This window comes from Vigna unguiculata, chromosome 2 (assembly GCF_037176805.1).
Source record: "Vigna unguiculata cultivar grain cowpea cultivar isolate G323 ecotype 2 chromosome 2, ASM3717680v1, whole genome shotgun sequence".
Classification (NCBI taxonomy): Eukaryota; Viridiplantae; Streptophyta; class Magnoliopsida; order Fabales; family Fabaceae; genus Vigna; species Vigna unguiculata.
This window is the reverse complement of record NC_140793.1, coordinates 24,092,585-24,112,055: the sequence shown is the minus strand read 5'-3', so window position 1 is coordinate 24,112,055 and position 19,471 is coordinate 24,092,585. Positions and strand designations below refer to the sequence as shown.

Here is a 19,471-nt window from a genome sequence, read left to right as displayed (position 1 = left end):
AAAATGGGTTTCTTTGAAAGTTTATCGCAGTAACATACGAAATGGTTGGTGTTTTGAAGTAAAGTATGGGTAGCATGCAATTATAGCCTCTTCGTTTCCTACAAAATCTATCATCATGTTGGAGTAGTTGATTCCTATATTGTAGGAACTCAGGCAAATGCAACATTTGTTGTCTAACTACCGTAAGGGACGTGTTTTCTTAAATTGAACTTGCATTTTTCATGCATGTCATTACTTTGATAACAGGGTTATTATAAAACCCATTAACTCAAATTTCTTCTTGTCCATTTCAAACTTGTTTTTAGTTCTTTGCCTGTACCACATATTTCTTTCTTTAATTACTCACCGGATGTTTCTTAAAGGATAAATAGAGAAAGTAAGAGAAAATTATAAGTTCTTTATGATGTTGGAAGAAGCTGTGTAATACATGCATAAATTAAAATAATGTTTATTTAAAAAAAAAAAAACTATCAAACAAGATCTAAATTCGTTACTACGTTTGCTACTCTCAGATCTCATGCAGTATACGTATGACACTTGAAGCACTCTACAAATATAGAATAAAAAATGACATTTGAAGCATTCTACAAAATAAATAAAAATTGACAGTTGAAGTATACGTATTGGAAAAAAAATGTAAATAAAAAGTATTTCCACTTAATGTTAGCTTCCTCGTACTGTCAAAGAAAAAAAAAATCCTCTTCAATATATTAAACTTGGTCCATCAGATATTATTGGATGCTTATTTAGCTATTTTGTATGCTATGAACCTAAATACAAATGAATTTATGAAAAGTAAAACGGATGGTCACGATTATTTTAATTAACCATTTTTCTCTTTTATAAAGTTTTTGATCATGAATTAAATCAAATCATTGGTTTAATCGAGAACTTTTCAGGAGCGAATGAATCCCAATACAGATAAAACATATTAGATGATAGACAAAACATATTAGAGGTATAATTACGATAAATATTTGTACACGAAGACATTTCTCATACCACCTTATGTAGGGAATATCAAGATGACCAATAAGCCCATTAACAAATCTATAGAAGTGAAAAAATATTAATGGTCCTAATGGAGTCTGAGATATTTTTGTCTGCATGCTTAGATGTGAGACGAGTGTCCACTTTAAATCATAATTACAAACGTTTCTACTATATTCTTCGAGAACTTCTTCTAATGTGGTGAAAACATTGTCTTCTAGAAACAGCAATTAAAATGTTCAAACTTTGACTGTCCCAAACATGTCCAAATCTAATTTAGTACATTTTTTATATGACAATAATACAAAAGGAGATTACCCCCTAACCGCCCCTTTGTGTTATTATCAGATGTTAGAGAAATAGTGCAATTGCATCTTGTGAGAACAAGCTGAACCTTCTATTAAACAGCAATTCTCCTAGTAAACTAAATCAACAATTTTCATTCCGAATGCCAGTGATTCCATATCTTATCGGATTAGTTCTTCAATGGAATTTTGGGAACGTAACGTATATTTAGTTACACGAAACATTGTGCTAGTTACTTACACCACAAACTAATGAGATGTCATGTTATGTGATCTAATCATTCAAATTTGGAAGCCATTCCAATAAAATCATGTATCCTATAATAATCAGCTTCCGCAACAAGGTTCCCAGGTAGGGAATGATGAATTTCTACTGTATGTAGCAATTGACAAACTTTTGTATAGAGTTTGGTACAAATATAGCACATAAGGTGTTTTCCGTTGAAGGATGCGGCATTTAGTTCCTCCTAGCAATTCCTAGGCTCACCTGCTCCACTTCTTGCCTTACTGTAATCTATAACCAGTGAAGCGAGTGGCGCAACAAACAATTCCTGAATTTCCACTAAACAACAAATATACGTCCTACTCTACACTAGTTCCTCGGGAAGAGTAACTCCATAATACTATTTGAGCCTCGGCTGGCATGGCCTTCAGTAGTTGACCATCAAGTTAGAAAAGGATAAATATTTTCATCATAATCACAACAGGGCCTCCACGTATGTAAACCAAGAACCATGATCTGCTCTACCATCAAGCCTTATCTACCAATGCGCGTGATAATATAGCGTCCTTTTTCTAGATCATATATTGTCTTCAACTGAGGTTTCCTCCACCTAGATATAGACCATGCCGTTAACAACACTAATAAAAATCCAATAATTGAGAGGAGAGTAGGCGATTCATCACTGAAAATGGTGGCAATCCAGTTATGGTTCTGTAAATCTGCATCAGCTGTTGTTTGCAGAATAAAAGCTCCCAAAGCCCAATCAAGCGGAATACTTCCCACCTCACTAGCAACCTTGACCCTGCCCAACAATTCCAGTCAGTAAGATGCAGCCAACAAGAACACAGATGCATTGACATGATGAAACAGAAAATATATGCAATCCCAACCAGAAACGGACAAAAGCAAGTGCAAGCACACAAACATGAGTGAAAAATTGATTACCAATTGAACCGAGGAAAATAAAGGCATCCAGAAACAAAAATGCCATCGTAGGAAATCTTTAATGAGCAACTCATAGTTTTCTAACTTCTAATAAATTTCAATGAATGATATGTGAATATATTGGAGAGTAAGATAAAAAAGAAAACGGTGACTAAGTCATGAGGTGTTACATATGTCAACATAAATCGAATAAAAAAACATTGAAGAATTTTGGGAAAATTACAATTGCTACAAAGGTAGTTAAAATCACAACCCTAATCCCAAGATCACACAATTCAGACTTTTGCCAGACCCACCGATCTTAACCCAAAAGATCTAGTTAGTTTGTGTGGGAGCACCATGCTTAGAAACAGGATTGGTGGAATCGGACATACCCACTATGCTCATCAAAAATAACTTTTTCTCAAACACCTGAGAGCCGACCCAGCTCTGAACCCTATTTTGCCTTTTGCCATTTGACATGACCTCAGTTTCGAGATTCAACATGTGGCTTTGTGTTCATCTTTCTATATGGTGAGGAGAGAGTTGTTATTCCTGACCAGTAGGTCTGTAAAATTAATGATGTAAAATTAAAATTCATTAATTTTACAGGGACTAAACATATTTAAGCCTAAACTTTTTGTAATGAAAACGTGTCTGTTTCCTCATCTCTTCTGTCTTTCCTTTTCATTTTTCACTTGACTCTTCCTAGTATGACCTTCGCTGCTGCCCCCAAGTAAATCCACTGAAGTGGTGCAATATGCGACAGCCACCAGGCCTTGAAGCTTCCATTCATCTACCCTACAGGCCTGCACCAAGCCTTCCCCATTCAGCCACCGAAACAGCATAAAATCCTCCATTTGGCAGTTAAACAACCAAGCCTGAACCACCAAAATCACAATTTTTTGTCCACTCCAAAAGTACCCAAATATTTCCCATCAGAAATTCATAGCCAAACACCTCATGGAGACCGACCTTCAATGAGAAAACCCAAACACCTCATGGAGCCCCTCATTATGTCAAGAAACATGTTTGAAGAAACTTCTTCATAAACAATTTGAAAAGAAGATAAGAAAAAAATGAAATAAGCTTTTCCATAACTTAATACAATTTACGTTAAAGGTGGCCAGTGTATGCAGTGTTAATTCAGCAAACTACTGGAAGTTATTAGGATTTTTTGCCCTAAAATATTTGTTTCATGTACAAATGGGACTAAATGATCAGTGCCAATAATATTATCAACCTCAATGTACTCAAATACCTTAAATAAAAAACAAGAATACCTCTCATCATCCAAAGCAATTCCAAGACTGTCGTGAAGCATAGCAACAATATATGCTGAAGAGAAGCAATACCGAAGTAAATCTTCCTCATTATGGGAAACATATTTTTCCTTCAGCCTTAACCAATCCTCTCCACAGAATTCTTGCCCAGCAGTCATCAACTTGGACAGATAGGCCTTCGGCCGCAATCCAAAAAACTGAAAAAAAGATTCAAGAATCAGTGCTCATAATGACATATGGATAATTAAAATAGTAGCAGACCATGCTGCGTGTCAGAAGCCTGAGAAATAATAGGAGTTACAGTACATTACTGCTATCTCCTTTCTCTAATGCATTGCTTTAAGACAATAACATTTTGCACAATTATACTGGACAACAGTAAAAGAAGCATATAAGTATAAAAAGAACCTTTGATGTGTGATAGAAATTTTCTGTGGCCAGAAAATTCCCCTGAAGATTTGGTATGAACGTTGATCCCATGTGACAGTGTTGATGGGAGCATGATTCTGCATAAATAACAAAATAACCAACTTTAATACAAAACAACAGTGAAGAAAACTTCATTTTAAAGGGAATCTTAACAGTAAAAAATTATTGAAAATATGACCTTTCCCTTTTTGTAGCAACATAAGTGCTGCCGATCTGCACTCTGAAAAGTTCCCCATTGTTTGGACAGTGAAAAGAGAACGGACCTTTTCACTCTCCGAGCTAGGAGGTAACTTCAATGACTCAGCACTGTAAGAGTATCCAGTAGGAGTACAAGGATCTATCCGCAACCTTTCTTGAAGAGATTGAGAAGCTGCACTGAGGAGAGTAAAGAATCAATACCAAATAATATTACCATCTGAAGCCACTATCTCTACTGAATGACTGTAAATAGTTAGTAAAAATAGAGAAATGGAAGCAGGTTTTCAAATCAAAGTGAAAGAAGGAATTGGCGAAATATCACTACCCTAGTTTAAGTAATTTTCAACCTTAAGTAATTTTCATCCCCAAAAAGTTGGAAAAATTCACCACACATTATAGGATATAAGTAAAGTGGAAATCTGATCTTACAAACTAGTTTTGTAGGTTTGAGTTAGACCTAAAATCACTTTGTAAGAAAAACATTACTACCGATAGTAGGTATGCATGTCAGAAGAATTTCATGCGTCAAAGTTCAAAACTGTAAAAATCAATGCCAACCATCATACAGTTTGGTAATTAAGTTTCAAGATGACATATAACAGTACAACAATGTGACCCATATAATTACCCAAGCCAAATTTTCCTGATACAAGTCCTTCTTTCCATGAGTCGTGAGCAACATTCTGCAGAATGAGAAGTTATCAGAAAGTGCAAATCACTGGTACCATTCCAAGTGCATAGAAATAGAACACATTATTAGCCATGTGACAGGCAAAGAGAATCGGATTGAATTAAAAGGGACCAATAAAAATCATTAAGGAAATAAAGTTTTGATCCAAACAAAATTACCATTTCATTATTTGTCCCCTACGTGAAAATATGTTAGTAATCAGTCCCTATCATTATCATATTTAGAAAATTCCTGTCTTGTCAAACATTTGAATGATCAAAACATTATTTAAAGCAAGATTTCTGAAACAGTAGAAATCGTTTCATTGAACTGTAGACTTTTTCCATGTAGGGACTAAATGAAATGTCAAGCAATGGTAACAAAATTGAGCTTACCTTTTTGTTCAGTGTAAAATCATTTGAGTGATTTAGGATGCAGAATACTGACAGATATACACATGCTATCATGACTATAGAACAGGACAGAGAGATAAAACAGTCACCAGGCCAAAATGAAGAAAGCTGTGGCTGTAAAGCTTGTAAGTGATATTCCCAAATTTAACAGTTCTTGAGAAAGAAGGAAGCACCGGTTCTCTTGATACAAAGGTCACCTAAAGTAAGGTACAAATCAATTCGTCATATTTCCAACAGTATGTATGAGCCTAACCAGAAAGGTGGAGCTTTCTTTATAACAATTTGGCTTTAAAACTCACCAAGTAAATTGCAGTCAAATTATATAAATTTAACTGTAAAAATAATTTGGATTCTAAAAGTAAGATTTTGGAATATCAAATAATCAAAAACTATGAACTTGTACCTGAGCAGAAGCACCACCAAGTTCAACAATCCCAGTTGTATCCAAAGGATCACCTCCAAGAGTGCCAAGTGCATAATTAGCAACAACCCAAGCATAAACTCCTTCATCAGAACCTTTACAACCAGAATAATACCATAAGAAGCCAACAAAACGGTGGTTCTACAAAAAACTAAGAAAGCATTACAAAATTAAGTAGGTGGATAAAACAAAAGAAGCATCGCATTTACTTTACGATTTTCTAACAAGAACACATTGCATGATTGAAAGTCAAACTATGATTGGAAAACATAAAAGCAAATGAGTAAACTAGATGATGTGATAATTGGTTCACTACGTAATAAATCTTGAGACATCATATCACCACTCAATTTCATGCAGATGTTATGAACACTGGGGGGATTTCATCATAAAGATCCAACGCCAGAACAATTATCAAGCCCAAACTTATAGAAATTCCATCAAACCCTGAAGTCCGAAATCTTGTGTGCTCATCAACTACAACTATTTCCCGTCTATACTACGGGAGAGGAATAAACGTATTGCAGTTGAAAAGCTTAAGAAATCCATAAAACAGGAGAAAAAGAACAAAAAAAAAACGACACCAGCATAAGGATCCTTCTGCTTCAAGTCATCAAACCCCCTCTCTCACACACTAACAAAGCTATTCCATCAACAAAGCTCCCATGTGCAAAGTTCCATCACCATCCCTTTCTTAAAACATTCCAGTTAATAACTAAACACCAAATCCTACACTTTTACTTCATTCATGGTAAAACTTTTCAGGCAGGCATAGTTAAAAAATCTATTTACATTCCCATCATCTCGCAACTCCATATATTTGTATAAAAAATACTCTCTCAATCTCAACATTTCCCATATAAATATCTGAAAACAGTAAAAACAACAGAAAAGCAGCGCGTCACTATTGTAATCATGGCCTGTCTCATTAGCTAAACATCTGCAGATCCTCACCACTGGCCACTAGCAGACAAGCCCTCCAAAGTATCACAACTACAATACACGTAGAAGAAAAAAAGAGTATAGCATTGATTTGCACACACGCACACGAACACAATGAGAACGAGATAAATGCAGTTGAATACACATCTGCATTAATTATTCAAAAAGAGAACATAGCCACTCGCAGTAGTCTTAATTGTCAGTTATAACAGCCTTGGCTAATTGAGATGTGGTCTCAAAGAGAGAGAGAGAGAGAGAGAGAGAGAGAGAGAAATTGGAAGAAAGAGAACCTGTGATAACAGAAGCCCAATGGTCCATAAACTTGAACCCGGAGTTACGCAACACCTTCCTACACGACTGCAGAATCCTTTCCTGCACCTCCGCGTCCAGCATTCTCAACCCTGCCGTTGCCATCAACCGAATCTCCGTCTCCCCCCAACTCACCCTCGGGATCCGCCCTTTCGCGAATTCCACCAGCTCCGATACCGACACGCCCGCCCCATCCGGATCCTTCGCGAACGCCGACAGCCCCGGGTTAACGCGCATCGAGGCCAAACTCTCCTTCCCGAACTGCAACGGGCTGCCCGACCGGTACTTAAACACGTGCACGCGGGTGCCAGTGCTCCCGCCGTCGACGATGATCCGGTACCGGAAACTAATTTCAGAGTGGGAGAACGCGCAGTAGGAGAGGAGGAAGAGGAACGAGAGCGCGAGAATGAGGAGGAGAACGGAAGATAGGGAACGCGATGGAGCGGACTTAGGGTTGCGAGCGAAGAGGTTGGTGGAGCGTGTTTTGATCGGATCCATTTCGTCGTTGCGATTCGAACCGGCACGAGTACGGGCAGTCGATCGGCGCATCAAAGGTCTGAGGGACGGAAGGAATCGGAGGTCATGTTATCGCCGGAGTAGTTTCCGGCGGCGATGTTCTCTCTCTAAATGCCGATAGAGAGAGAGAAGAAAAGAAAACGTGATTGTGATTTGTGCGAAGTGCTGGCGTTGCGTCAAATAGTTTCCTCGCCGAACCTGATATTCGGTTCGGGTTGGTCTTGAGCCTCTGGTTCGGACTCTGGGCTTGGCTTCGGGTCGATTTCTTCTGCTAAACTACTTGTATTGGGAGAATAATTATTCATCACTAATTATGATAACAATAATAATCATATCAATATACATTCCAATTTTTGTGTTAGGAAAAAAAGGAATAATTATTAAATATTTAAGAAGTTTATAGGTTGATTATTAATATTTGTAAGGATGATTAAGATATAAAAATGATTTTTCATAATTTCTAACTAAATTTGGAATATATATAGTCAATAAATTAAAATAGAAAGAATGAAGAGACATAAAAATTTAATAGAATGGTAGTGTACGTATGAAATCTGTTCTAGTATTCCTGGATAACTCGTAAATAGAAATACTAAATAAGCTTTTAAAAAATTAAAATTTACAGAAACAGTGTATCATTAACACAATTATCAGAAATGTTAACCTTTTAAATCCATATTTCAATTTTTGTACCTAAATTACTCTACTAACTTAAAAGAAAAAATTACTCTCTCTTTATGTCTCGTTGATAGTCAATCCGGGGTAACTAAATTTGAGTTCTAATCTGTTAAGGATAATGACAGATAATTAAGTAGGTGTTGCCTAAAAAATACTAGACAATCTTATACCCTTAAATTGTCTTAAGGGCGACCTTCGTTACGACATATCTTATTTTATTTTTTACATATATTTTAAAATTATATTTATATATAATTATTTTAAGTTTAAAATTATATCTATATTTATATATTATTTATAACTTATTTAGAGTTTACTTTAACTAATTTAACTAATTCGATTTGTTTTATAGATAATTTTTAACAGTTAATGAAAGTTTTTTATAATTATTTTATGATATAACAGTAAATGATGATTATATTCTTTTTAGATTTTACGTGTGCTTGTTTTGAATTATTTTGAGTAAAAAAAATAAAAAGAGAAATGAAGATCTTTTTCTTAATTAGAAAAGTTTAATTCATATATAAAGATTAATTTGGTATTTCTGAATTTCTTTTCCAAATTTCGTCACTTTTCTCTCAAAATTGTTATATTTGTACGGGTAGATGAATAACAAAAAAAAATAGTCTCGCGGATATTTAGTGGTAGCAGTTGCTAATTAAATGAATGTGGAAAAACCTGTAAATAAAATTAATAATTATAAGTGAATTTTATTCAATTTTTTTAAATTAATTAGTTAAAATAAATTTATTATTGAAAAAATATTAATCACAAAAAAATCGTTTAAAAAGTGACACTTCTTAAAAACGGATATTCTGTCAAAAATGAAATAGTCCTGTAACTTCCTTAAAATTCTTACTTCCTGAATATCATTTCCTATTTAATACTTTGAATTTGAATTTCATGTTTGAATAAAATCGATTCAACACATTTATTTGTGCTTTATATTGTTAATATTTTTTATTTAAATTTATGAAATTGAAGTTATATTTCTAAATAACTTTTTTTTTAATTTTTATTTTAGTATAATTTTATTTATCTAAATATATATTTTAAAGTTCTATTTTTAAATAATTTTATTTAAAATTAAAAAAATATATACATAAAATATTTATAAGTACCCATAAATATAAAATATAAAACTAGAAGTATTTTCACAGAAACAAATTGCAAGTTATACACTCTTTCAAGATTGACAAAAATAGCAACATTTCTTTAACATTTTTCTGAGGCATGCTTAGAAGTTAGAAGCCATCCTTTATCGTTTCCATACGAGCTTATCAAGGATTCAACAAAATCAAACTAATCAAACGTTTGTCATGGAACATCCATACATAGGTTCATAAAAAATGTAAATACAGTATAAATTCTCCATATCAGTCATTTTCTGATTCATACGAACAAATCAGGGTTTCTTTCTGCCAAATAGAGTCAATCAAAAGTTTGTTATGGGATGTTCATACATAAAAAAGGTACGAGTTCATATTAGCCTTGTAAGGATTCGTTCTTGTATACATTTAATAGCCCTTTAAAATGCTCACTACCAAGTCACATTTGTACAAACAAACAAAAAAACAAAATGCTGGTCTCCCATCAAAGCTTGCAATACCTCATCCAACATCAACAACACCTACATTCAAAGTGATGTTCATGCATAGTCAAAGAGTGTTACAATTAATCTATACAACGAGTTGTCAACATAGGTTTTTGTTTACAAACACATTTATCGACACCAATAAATCGTGAACAAGTCCATATAAGAGACAAAAACACCACTTTCAATCCAAAATCTTAAGACAATAGAATTATGATCATTTTACTTATATACTAGTCATCTTACTTATTTTTATTCAATGTTGAACTTCCAACTCATCTACCCGTTGCAAATACTTTCTATAGCTACGGTCAACAATTACATGTAAACCACTCATGGACCCATTTTTTGAAAAACAAAACTGAACATCAAGAATGTTTTGCTACAGTTTTCCTGTCATGACAATCAGGAGTAAATACCTCTAGTTTCCTGGCAGTCCTTGCATAGCAGGAAAGTGATTCCCTAAACGAGCTTCACGTCTCAACTCAGTTAAGCGTAATCTTTTCATAGGTATAAATTCCTTTGGTGCTTCTGAGTTTTCAGCTGATACATTAAGTTGTTAGATAGATATGTATGGATTTGATACTCGAATGATTAATTTGTAACTTCTGAGAATAAAATATTTTGATGCACGAATTAAAACTATCTGAAAATAAAAAACCATCATGTGTGATTTGACCAGAAAGGGCACGAAGATAAATGCCAGCACCCAGTACGGACATCCAATTGGTTCTCACATTACACATAATGTGAAATGAAAAAATATATCACAATCTCTCGAGTCCAACCTTCACAGAACAAACAATCTCAAATTGCTGAACTCTTGTCCTTCTCTAGTGGTACCTAAACGACTCTATCGTAGATGTTGTCTCACCTAGTGCAGGGGTTTTTGTCTGCTTAACCTTCAATGCACTTTTCTCTTCAACACACTCTGTTCTAAGCTGGCATGAAACAACATTGTGACATTCTTTGGCTGGCAGCATATGTTTCGTATACAACCTCATGTAGCATGTACACTCACCAACACGGAGGAGACTGAACATAGATACAAACATCGGACATACACAGATATCGACATGGAATATATATATATACACACACACTAAATTATTAATTCTTTATATTGGCAATCAAGATTTATATATTCAAAATTATCTATAAAAAAAGTTAGTCAAATATAACAATCTGAATATGTTGTTACCTAGTACAAAAAATAATATAATCTATCTAAGGTCCGAAAAGAGAAAAGAGAATCTAATTCATTTAACACATTTTACCCCCTCTTCATCATTGTCATCGAAGAAGACACTCCGGCTAAGATTTATCCAAAGATAAATTAACAATTTCAAAGAATTTCACATTCAAGAACAAATAAAAAGCTCATAACAATATATATAATCTAAAATCCAAGATTATATAAGATATGTACCTTAATTCTGTAATTATAATAGAAACTTATGCAATAAGTTTTCTAGCTTTTAACTTGCAAAAATAAAAAACATCGTGCTAGCCCTCATTAAGGCTGCGTCAAACGTGAAACGTGTCAAAGACCCAAAAAATATAAATATTCTAAATATTTAATATAAACATACATAGGACCTACTCCTTATTTCTATATTATACAAATCTAAACATATATAATATAAATAATCCTAATTATGTAAGATATGCTCCTCTTTTTCTATAATTATAGTAGAAACTTACTTACACAATAAGTTTTTTAAGTTCTCAACTTAATCATGTTTGTCCTCATTAACACGGTTGGACGTGTCAATGACTGAAAAAAACGATTTTTAAATCAGACACTTCAGCAGGTTCAGTATGGTGTCCATACGTGATCAATGTCTAGTGGAACAATAAACCTCATAAATAACAAATTTCACCAAAATGGACTCTATCTCATGACTTTAATACCAAGTGAACTTTAAGTCTAACTCAATCTTATAAAACCAGCTTGTAAGGTGAGGTTTGCATTCACATATTTAGTGTAAATTGGTCTTATCTCTAATTGATGTAAGACTTCCAACAAGATGATCAAGTTTCTTAGAGGACTGAAAGATAGTTATTTTATTATAAACTCACAAATCATGTTGATGGATACATTGCCATCTTTAATCGTGTTTTTCTTTGATGGTTCAACGAGAGACAAACTTTTGGTGACACAATGAATTAAACTAAAGTGATGGTAGAGGATGCACAAAATGAAATGGTGGAAGAGGATATGGTGCCAAGCATTGCAAGACTATCATCATCCGCACCACTTGCAAAGAACCTTAGGAAAGCTGCACCACAAAGGATATCCGTTCTAATGGGAGAGCCCAAGGCCTTATAAACATCACACAAATATCCTATATTACAATGTTGAACTCAAGTCCCACCATACCTTGCAATTCCCACCATAATACATCCACCAGTTTCAGGTGGTTTGTGAGAACATGAAAGTAAATCATTACATTTCATTAACTATTGTGCTTTGGTCATACCTGTTAGCGCATGCAAACTTGCATTGGAAGGATTTCGTTTACACTCGGTCCTTAATTGTTGTCTTAGCTTTTTAGTCTTGAATATCCTTAATCTCCTCGCAGTACGTTGAAGTTCCTTCAGATTTTCAACATCCCACCATACTGCAGCAAATTGATAAAAGATTATTTAGTGATTGATTGTAGTCCAATCAAAACTGCCAGTGCTAAATACCCAGAAAATGTCAATCTTAGTACATATTTAACAGTCACACTAAGTTAAAAATTAGAAACACACAGACATTCATGACCTACTATTTTGCATAAGATGATGACAAGTACAAATTGAAACTAAGTACAAATACAATTGATTGCAGCTTACTCTTTGTACATTAGGTAAGAAGAGCATAGCTCATCCGATTCTTAACATAATTTTTTTATAATGAAGTTCGTTTAAAACCAAATTTCTAATTTTTTACTTCATACAGAACCTATATGAAACATACCATCAGACAGTGGACTGGCTCCTCTGTATAAGTTATGTGCAGGAACACCTTGAACAGAAGGATTGAAATCTGAAAGATAAATCCAGAGAACAAGAAAGTCAATATCAATTACTACTTCGAAAGATAATGATATATCATTACAGTAACATAACAATCAAGTCAGCATCAGGCTGAACCGACCTATTTACCACCTTCAAAATAAAGCTCATTAAAAAAATTATAGACTAATAAGTGGATATTACATATTAATTTGATGCTGACCTATGCAGTACAATTTCACCGTGTGCTTGAATTGAGGAATTACATGACTGAAGAGAACTATAAATAGCCTATAATACATATAGTATGGAGCATCAACCAATGTTCCTTCCATTAGTAACCGTTATAGAACAACCAAAGTCAAGGAATCATAGTCTTGCTATATATTAATGATATTTATGGAAGGAATACCCTTACCCCCTTGACAGATATTGTTCTTCACAGCTTGCCCTGCAACCACATTTTCTTTATCTGTAACAACGATAGCAACTAGTTAATCCTAGATTGCTAAAAGAACCAATATAAAGGCAAACATGCTTGCTCACTGCTCCAACTCAGTTAATTTGACTGGATGTACTAATAAGTTCTTCAACTAGTTTTGCTTATTGAATAGAAACTAAACATTTAAATAACATAAAAACTCACACTTGAAATCCTAATAGTCTCCCTTTCAAATGTGAGTTTTCTTCCACACTGGTACTTCCCCTCAAGCATCAAATTCAGGATTCTTGAATCACTCTCGAGGGGATATTTGGAATAATTCAGCACCAATGAGTCATGAACATACATATAGGAAACTAAGACACCATCTTCAATCCAAAATATTAATGCAGTAGGTTTGTGGTCTTATTTCATATATACTAATCATCTTGCTCATTCCTACTTACGACACAGACACACAATTGAAATCCTAATACTAATAATATAAGTACTTAACATGTTCAAAATCAAACTGTGAAAAGTTCAAGAATTGTCCCTCTCTTCACACTATCAGTTTCCTTATTAATCACCTTTAAAGCTGTTGCAAGGCAAACTCTGATCCATACGCTTCTCAGTCCCATTTATCACTGTTGCATTGTCTTTGGACCGAGCTCGACGTTTGATCTGACTCAATCGAAGTATTCTACCTTTTGGTTGCTCATTTTCAGGCTCAGAAATAGTTCTTTTCTGTGACAAATCATTCTCACTTTTACACCGAGCTTGATGCTTTATTTGGTTCAGGCGGATTATTTTTCCTTGTGAATGTTTGCAGCAGCTATCACCACCCCTCTTCTCATCCAATAAAAGGTAGTTACATCTAGCTTGCTTCCGAATTTGAGTTAAGCGAGTTCTAGTAGCTACACATCAAAACCCACACTCTTAACTACTAACATAACAAACTGTAGATAATCTATGATCAAAATACAAAAACTATTCCAACATTGACATTGTAAAGTGCACAAAGCACGAGAAAATTGAATAAAGGGCAGCATCACCAACCATCCACATTTATTTTGCTAACACGTTCCTGTGACATTTTCTGAACTACCATGCCACAACTTGTAACCTCGCCACAGTGGATTTTAGCATAAGTTAGTCTACATCAACACCCATAGATTTGGCACAGTTCTGAAAAGCAGTAAGAAAATGCATGAGGAGGAGACCAAAGCGCACACACACACAAAAAAAACAAAATGGCAGCACATGGATGAAAATGACAGCAAAAGAAACAGAGAAAACCCTAGAGGATACAGAGACAAAGGAGTTGCACAGTAGCAAAAGTTAGTACTAAGAAAAACAAGTACATTTTTTATTTTTTGTAGTGTGTACCTTTTTGTCTTCTTGAGGAGGAAAATGGAGTGAAGTGAAGAAAGATAGAAGGTGGTTATTGAGATGAAGACAACATATAAATATCTGAAAATAAATTAAATGAAAAAATAAATAAGGAAACAACCCTAAACGGAGACTCCTAGGAATCAAAAAACAGAAGTGGGGCAACCGGGAAGATTTATAAGGAATGTGTCCCTGTCTTCATGAGTACTGTAGTAATAATAATTAAATATTTACATTAAAAAAAGTAAACAATTATTAATATTGAGATTCAACGTATTGAAAGCTTCCCCAATCATAAGTGATGCCATTAATCTATTAATAAAAAGATTTACACTTATTTTGTTGTGTTAAATTAAATGTATTAAATGTGACTCTTTTTATATTTTTTTGTCCTTTCTTAGAGTAATTGTTAATTGTAAAGTTTTTGGTTTTTGGGACTTTTTAGGGCGTCAAATATTTTGTCGTGTTTGATAAGAATATATTCTAACTAATATTTATAAATTAAGAAAATTTAAATTATTCGAAAGGTATTTATTTTGGTAGAGGTGTGTTAATCTGGTACCCGTTTCTAAAAAAGTGTCAATTGCATCCTATTTTTTGAAAAAGTGTTTCAATTAAGTTCTTTTCAGACGAAGTTGACTAACGCCATTAACAACGTGTCATGTGTCAGTTTGTGATTTTTTTATTATTATTTTTTTTTTGGTTTTTTTTATTTTTTGAAAAAAAAAATGTCACGTGTTAGGTCCCTGTGTGTGACAGGTGGCATTGTCAATGCCACTTGACATTGTGATGTCACATGTCAGTGTCACCATCAGATATCATTATGTGATTTCGATTTAGTCTCCATATACGTATTTTTGTTTCAATATAGTACCTACTTATGTGTATCTGATTCAATTTTGACCTAATTTTTTTAATAATTAAAAATTCATTTTTTTATAAAATTAAAAATAATTAAGTATAAAATTTTTACAAAAATTAAGTATTTGATATTTATATTAAAATTTAGTGGTAAAAGTTATTTTATTAAGTCATTTTTAATACAAAAAAATTAGTATAACATTCATACAAATAGAAATTTTGGCTTAAAATTAGTAAGAGACAATATTGTTCTATTTTGAAAAAAAAATTAACAAAACATAATTACTTAATAAAAAAAATAATTAATAAAGTAATATGTTAAAAAGTCGTTTTTAATAAAAAAAATATTAGTATAACATTTATACAAATAATAAATTTGGTATGAAAATGAAAGAAATAATATAAATATTAGTACTTGATTTTGTAAAAATATTTATACTTAATTAATTTTAATCTTATAAAAAATGAATTACAAAAGTATTTTAATTATTAAAAAAATGGAACAAAATTGAATCAGATATACATAAGTAGGTATTAAATTGAAACAAAAAGACATATATAGGGACTAAATCGAAACCAATACAATGGCATCTGATAGTGACACTGACACATGGCATTGCAATGCCACGTGACACAATGTCACGTGACACTGACAATGCCACATGTCACACACATGGACCTGACTCGTGACGTGACATTTTTATTTTTTTCAAAAAATTAAAAAAAAATTAAAAAAATCACAGATTGACACGTGACACGTCGTTAACAGCGTTAGTCAACCCCGTCTGAAATGGACCTAATTGAAACACTTTTTTAAAATTTGGGATGTAATTGACACTTTTTTAGAAGCGAATACCAGATTGACCTACCTCTACCAGAATGAGTACCATCAAGTAATTAAAACATTAAGAATTTGTTAAAGTCAATATAATATCTTCAACAACAAAAAATTTAATAATTATTGGCATAAATTATTCTTTGTCGAATTTTATTTAGATTATCATGAAGAGAACTCTTCCAATACTAGAAGAAATAAATAAAAAACAAAAATGTTTTTCTCATACAGCTTGTGAAAAATTAGTCTTGAGTCTTGACTCACTAGTCCAAATTGTGGTTCCTTTACAATTTATTGACTTTTTTTTTCTAATTTTACTATTTGTGTTAGTTGTTTGTAATATTTAAAAAATATATATAAAAACAATTGCCTGTAATTTGTTATATTTTTTTTACTTGAATAATTTTGTAAAGATATATGGGATACACAGTTATCTTAAAAAAATATGTTATCATTATGACAAAAATATTTTATAGTGACAACTTTTTTATCAATTTTTTAAATTGACACTATTTTATTAAAATTTTTAAATTTACATTATATTTATAGTAGCAGTCTATGTTTATAACGTTGTTGGACAAACTTAGGTCGCATCGAAACAATAATCAATCTAAAATTTGATAAGATGTTTAATTTTATTTTTTTTATTATATTTTTCTTTTTGGTAACAAATTCTTTCATCTTTCTACCATAAAAAGACACATGAGTTCATTTTTCTTCCTATCACAAGCGAGTGTTTCTTTCTCACTGTAGGTCTTCCCCAATTTAAGTTTCTTTCTCATTTTACACTACTGCAAAACGCTCATTTTCTCTGTGCATAGTTTAAGTCATTATTTCTTCTTCATAAAAGTCCTTTTTGTAAGTATTTTTCCTGTGGTAGCTGTTTTTTTTTTCTTCTCATGGGTTTTTATAGTTTCAGTTTGTTATAAATCTAAGTTCAATTTTTGGAACCCTAACTTTAATTTATGTGCTTTGATGATAAATTATTGACTGTTAATTAGTATTGATTCATAGTTTTATACTCTTTTTATTCATAATCTCTATGCTAGATTGGGCTATTCATAACTTGGATTTGTGAATGTAAAACCTAGGTCTAAGTTACTTGTGTTTATATGGCAATTTAGTTTCACCCAAAGTGTGAAGGTTTGTGTAGTTTAGTGATGCATGAGTGGCGTCATTTGCAGTTATATAAACTTTTATTTCCAATAGGCATATCTAGCATAACCATAAATCATGTTCCATGGTAATCACATGTGGAGTGGAGATATTTTCAGTTGAGAGCTCAACAACTTAAGTAGTATGAGAGGGACATTTCACTACAAAAAAATTTGTATTTAACAGAGGTTGTTTATCAAAAGTTAATATAACCTCAAGGATGGATTTAACTAACGGAGTTTTAGAATCTCCATTAATTATTTCAAAACCTTAGAAAATTAGTGTAGGTTTATTTCAAACCCCAACAAATGTATATAATTAAATAAATTAAATAATTTTTAATTATTTTTATAATCGATTAGATAGAGTAATTATTTTCCTTCCTCTCTTTTTTATATTTTTTCTAAACCCTTAAGTTAGCTATTTCGCAAGACTCCCACGTAGGGATGGCAACGGGGCGGGGCGGGGACGGGTTTCGCTATCCCATACCCATCCCCGCATAAAAAATTCATCCCCATCCCCATACCCAAACCCAACGGGTATCAAACTTTTTTCCCATCCCCATCCCCACCGGGTAACAGGTATAATCTCGTACCCATACCCGTACCCGTGTTCTAACTACTTCAATATTAATTTTTATAAAAGAAAAAAAATTACGGTAAAGAAAACATAATATTATGAAATATTCAATATTAGGAGGATTTTCTTCGATGCCAAATACCTTAAAATAAATTATAATTGTTTACATTTTATATTAGAATACCAAATAAAATTTCATGTGAACCAAAACATTTGTTAAATTTGCAAACTACAACATTGATGAACTTAGTTGATAAAATTAAAAAATATTTCAAAAAAATATAAAAGGAAAACAAATATTTAAATTAAAATATATTTTAAATGTTTGTTTACTTCAATTTTTTAAATTCTAATGAATATCTTTTTTATACACTAATAAAAGTTATAATATATCACTTGATCAAAATGACACAAAGAATAAATAATAAACATAATAATAAAAGGAAAACAAATATTCAAATTAAAATATATTTTAAATGTTTGTTTACTTCAATTTTTTAAATTATAATGAATCTCTTTTTTATACACTAATAAAAGTTATAATACATCACTTGATCAAAATGACACAAAGAACAAATAATAAACATAATAATAAAATTTTGACATAGATTTTGTATCTTTTGAACTTCAATATATGTTGGATAGTGACAAAAAAATATTCATAGCAATTACATTAAATTTTTATATTGTAGTAAATAAAAGTTATTTATACAATTAAAGTGGAAAAAATTACAGTATGATTAATAGTGAGTTATAAAATAACAAATAATTAGATAGAATATATCGAAATATTATTCTACATGATGAAAATAAACAATAAATAAAAATATTAAAAGACTAACAAATGTGTGTTTTAGAAATAATTTGAGAGACTATCGAAAGAAATCGCACAAAGGAAATCAAATGTATAATTAAGGTATGATAAAATGAAAAATACCTTACAGAACTAATTATTAAATTATGTTTGAAGTGGTTAAAATTAAATAGAAATATCATTAGTGACCAAAAAATTTGTCATTAAATTACATATAAATTAGTAATTAAATTGGTCACTAAATCAAGTACAGATTCGATCATTGAATCGGTCACTAATTTAGTCATTGATTCAGACAATAAATCAACTACTACCACCAATGACGAAAAATAGTGACTGATATGGGTTACTGACTAAATCAGTCACCATTTCATGTTTTTCTTGTAGTGAATTATCATATACTATTCCTAAATATCATTATATATATATATATATATATATATATATAAAATTTTAACCACTTCAAACAAAATTTAAAGTGAAAAAATTACATTATGATTAATAATGAGTTATAAA

The 19,471-nt window shown here is 32.1% G+C and overlaps 2 protein-coding genes across 3 annotated transcripts; both read right to left on the bottom strand.

The window, feature by feature from the left end:
• Positions 1 to 1,593: 1,593 nt before the first annotated feature.
• Positions 1,594 to 7,783, bottom strand: LOC114173369 (putative apyrase 6). 2 transcript variants are annotated; one of them, XM_028057712.2, is made up of 9 exons: positions 7,089 to 7,783; positions 5,839 to 5,951; positions 5,525 to 5,632; positions 4,981 to 5,035; positions 4,333 to 4,524; positions 4,134 to 4,231; positions 3,726 to 3,922; positions 2,202 to 2,320; positions 1,594 to 2,128 (listed from the first exon to the last, which is right to left on the bottom strand). In XM_028057712.2, exons 1-9 carry the CDS (start codon positions 7,654 to 7,656, stop codon positions 2,109 to 2,111), a joined length of 1,470 nt encoding a protein of 489 aa, XP_027913513.1. In that variant the 5' UTR covers positions 7,657 to 7,783; the 3' UTR covers positions 1,594 to 2,108. The 2 variants fall into 2 exon arrangements, with proteins under 2 accessions (XP_027913513.1, XP_027913512.1); XM_028057711.2 differs by having other exon boundaries at positions 1,594 to 2,320; positions 7,089 to 7,781.
• Positions 7,784 to 9,666: 1,883 nt separating this feature from the next.
• LOC114174238 (uncharacterized) lies at positions 9,667 to 14,848 on the bottom strand. Its single transcript, XM_028059035.2, has 8 exons — positions 14,709 to 14,848; positions 14,379 to 14,507; positions 13,910 to 14,236; positions 13,317 to 13,370; positions 12,861 to 12,929; positions 12,379 to 12,519; positions 10,315 to 10,438; positions 9,667 to 9,931 (listed from the first exon to the last, which is right to left on the bottom strand). The coding sequence occupies exons 2-7, from the start codon at positions 14,428 to 14,430 to the stop codon at positions 10,317 to 10,319; spliced, it is 765 nt and encodes a 254-aa protein (XP_027914836.1). The 5' UTR covers positions 14,431 to 14,507; positions 14,709 to 14,848; the 3' UTR covers positions 9,667 to 9,931; positions 10,315 to 10,316.
• Between the last annotated feature and the right edge of the window lie 4,623 nt (positions 14,849 to 19,471).

Bases quoted from the DNA above. Each gene is read 5' to 3' on its own strand.
- LOC114173369 (XM_028057711.2), bottom strand. From the start codon at position 7,656: ATGCGCCGATCGACTGCCCGTACTCGTGCCGGTTCGAATCGCAACGAC. The intron at 5,036-5,524 runs GTGACTGTTTTA...CTCATTCTGCAG, and splicing joins GCTTTCTTCATTTTGGCCTG to AATGTTGCTCACGACTCATG. The intron at 2,321-3,725 runs GTATTCTTGTTT...ATTGTTGGGCAG, and splicing joins ATTGCTTTGGATGATGAGAG to GGTCAAGGTTGCTAGTGAGG.
- LOC114174238 (XM_028059035.2), bottom strand. From the start codon at position 14,430: ATGGTAGTTCAGAAAATGTCACAGGAACGTGTTAGCAAAATAAATGTG. The intron at 12,930-13,316 runs GTAAGGGTATTC...TTTATCTTTCAG, and splicing joins GAACAATATCTGTCAAGGGG to ATTTCAATCCTTCTGTTCAA. The intron at 12,520-12,860 runs GTATGTTTCATA...AATTTGCTGCAG, and splicing joins AGCCAGTCCACTGTCTGATG to TATGGTGGGATGTTGAAAAT.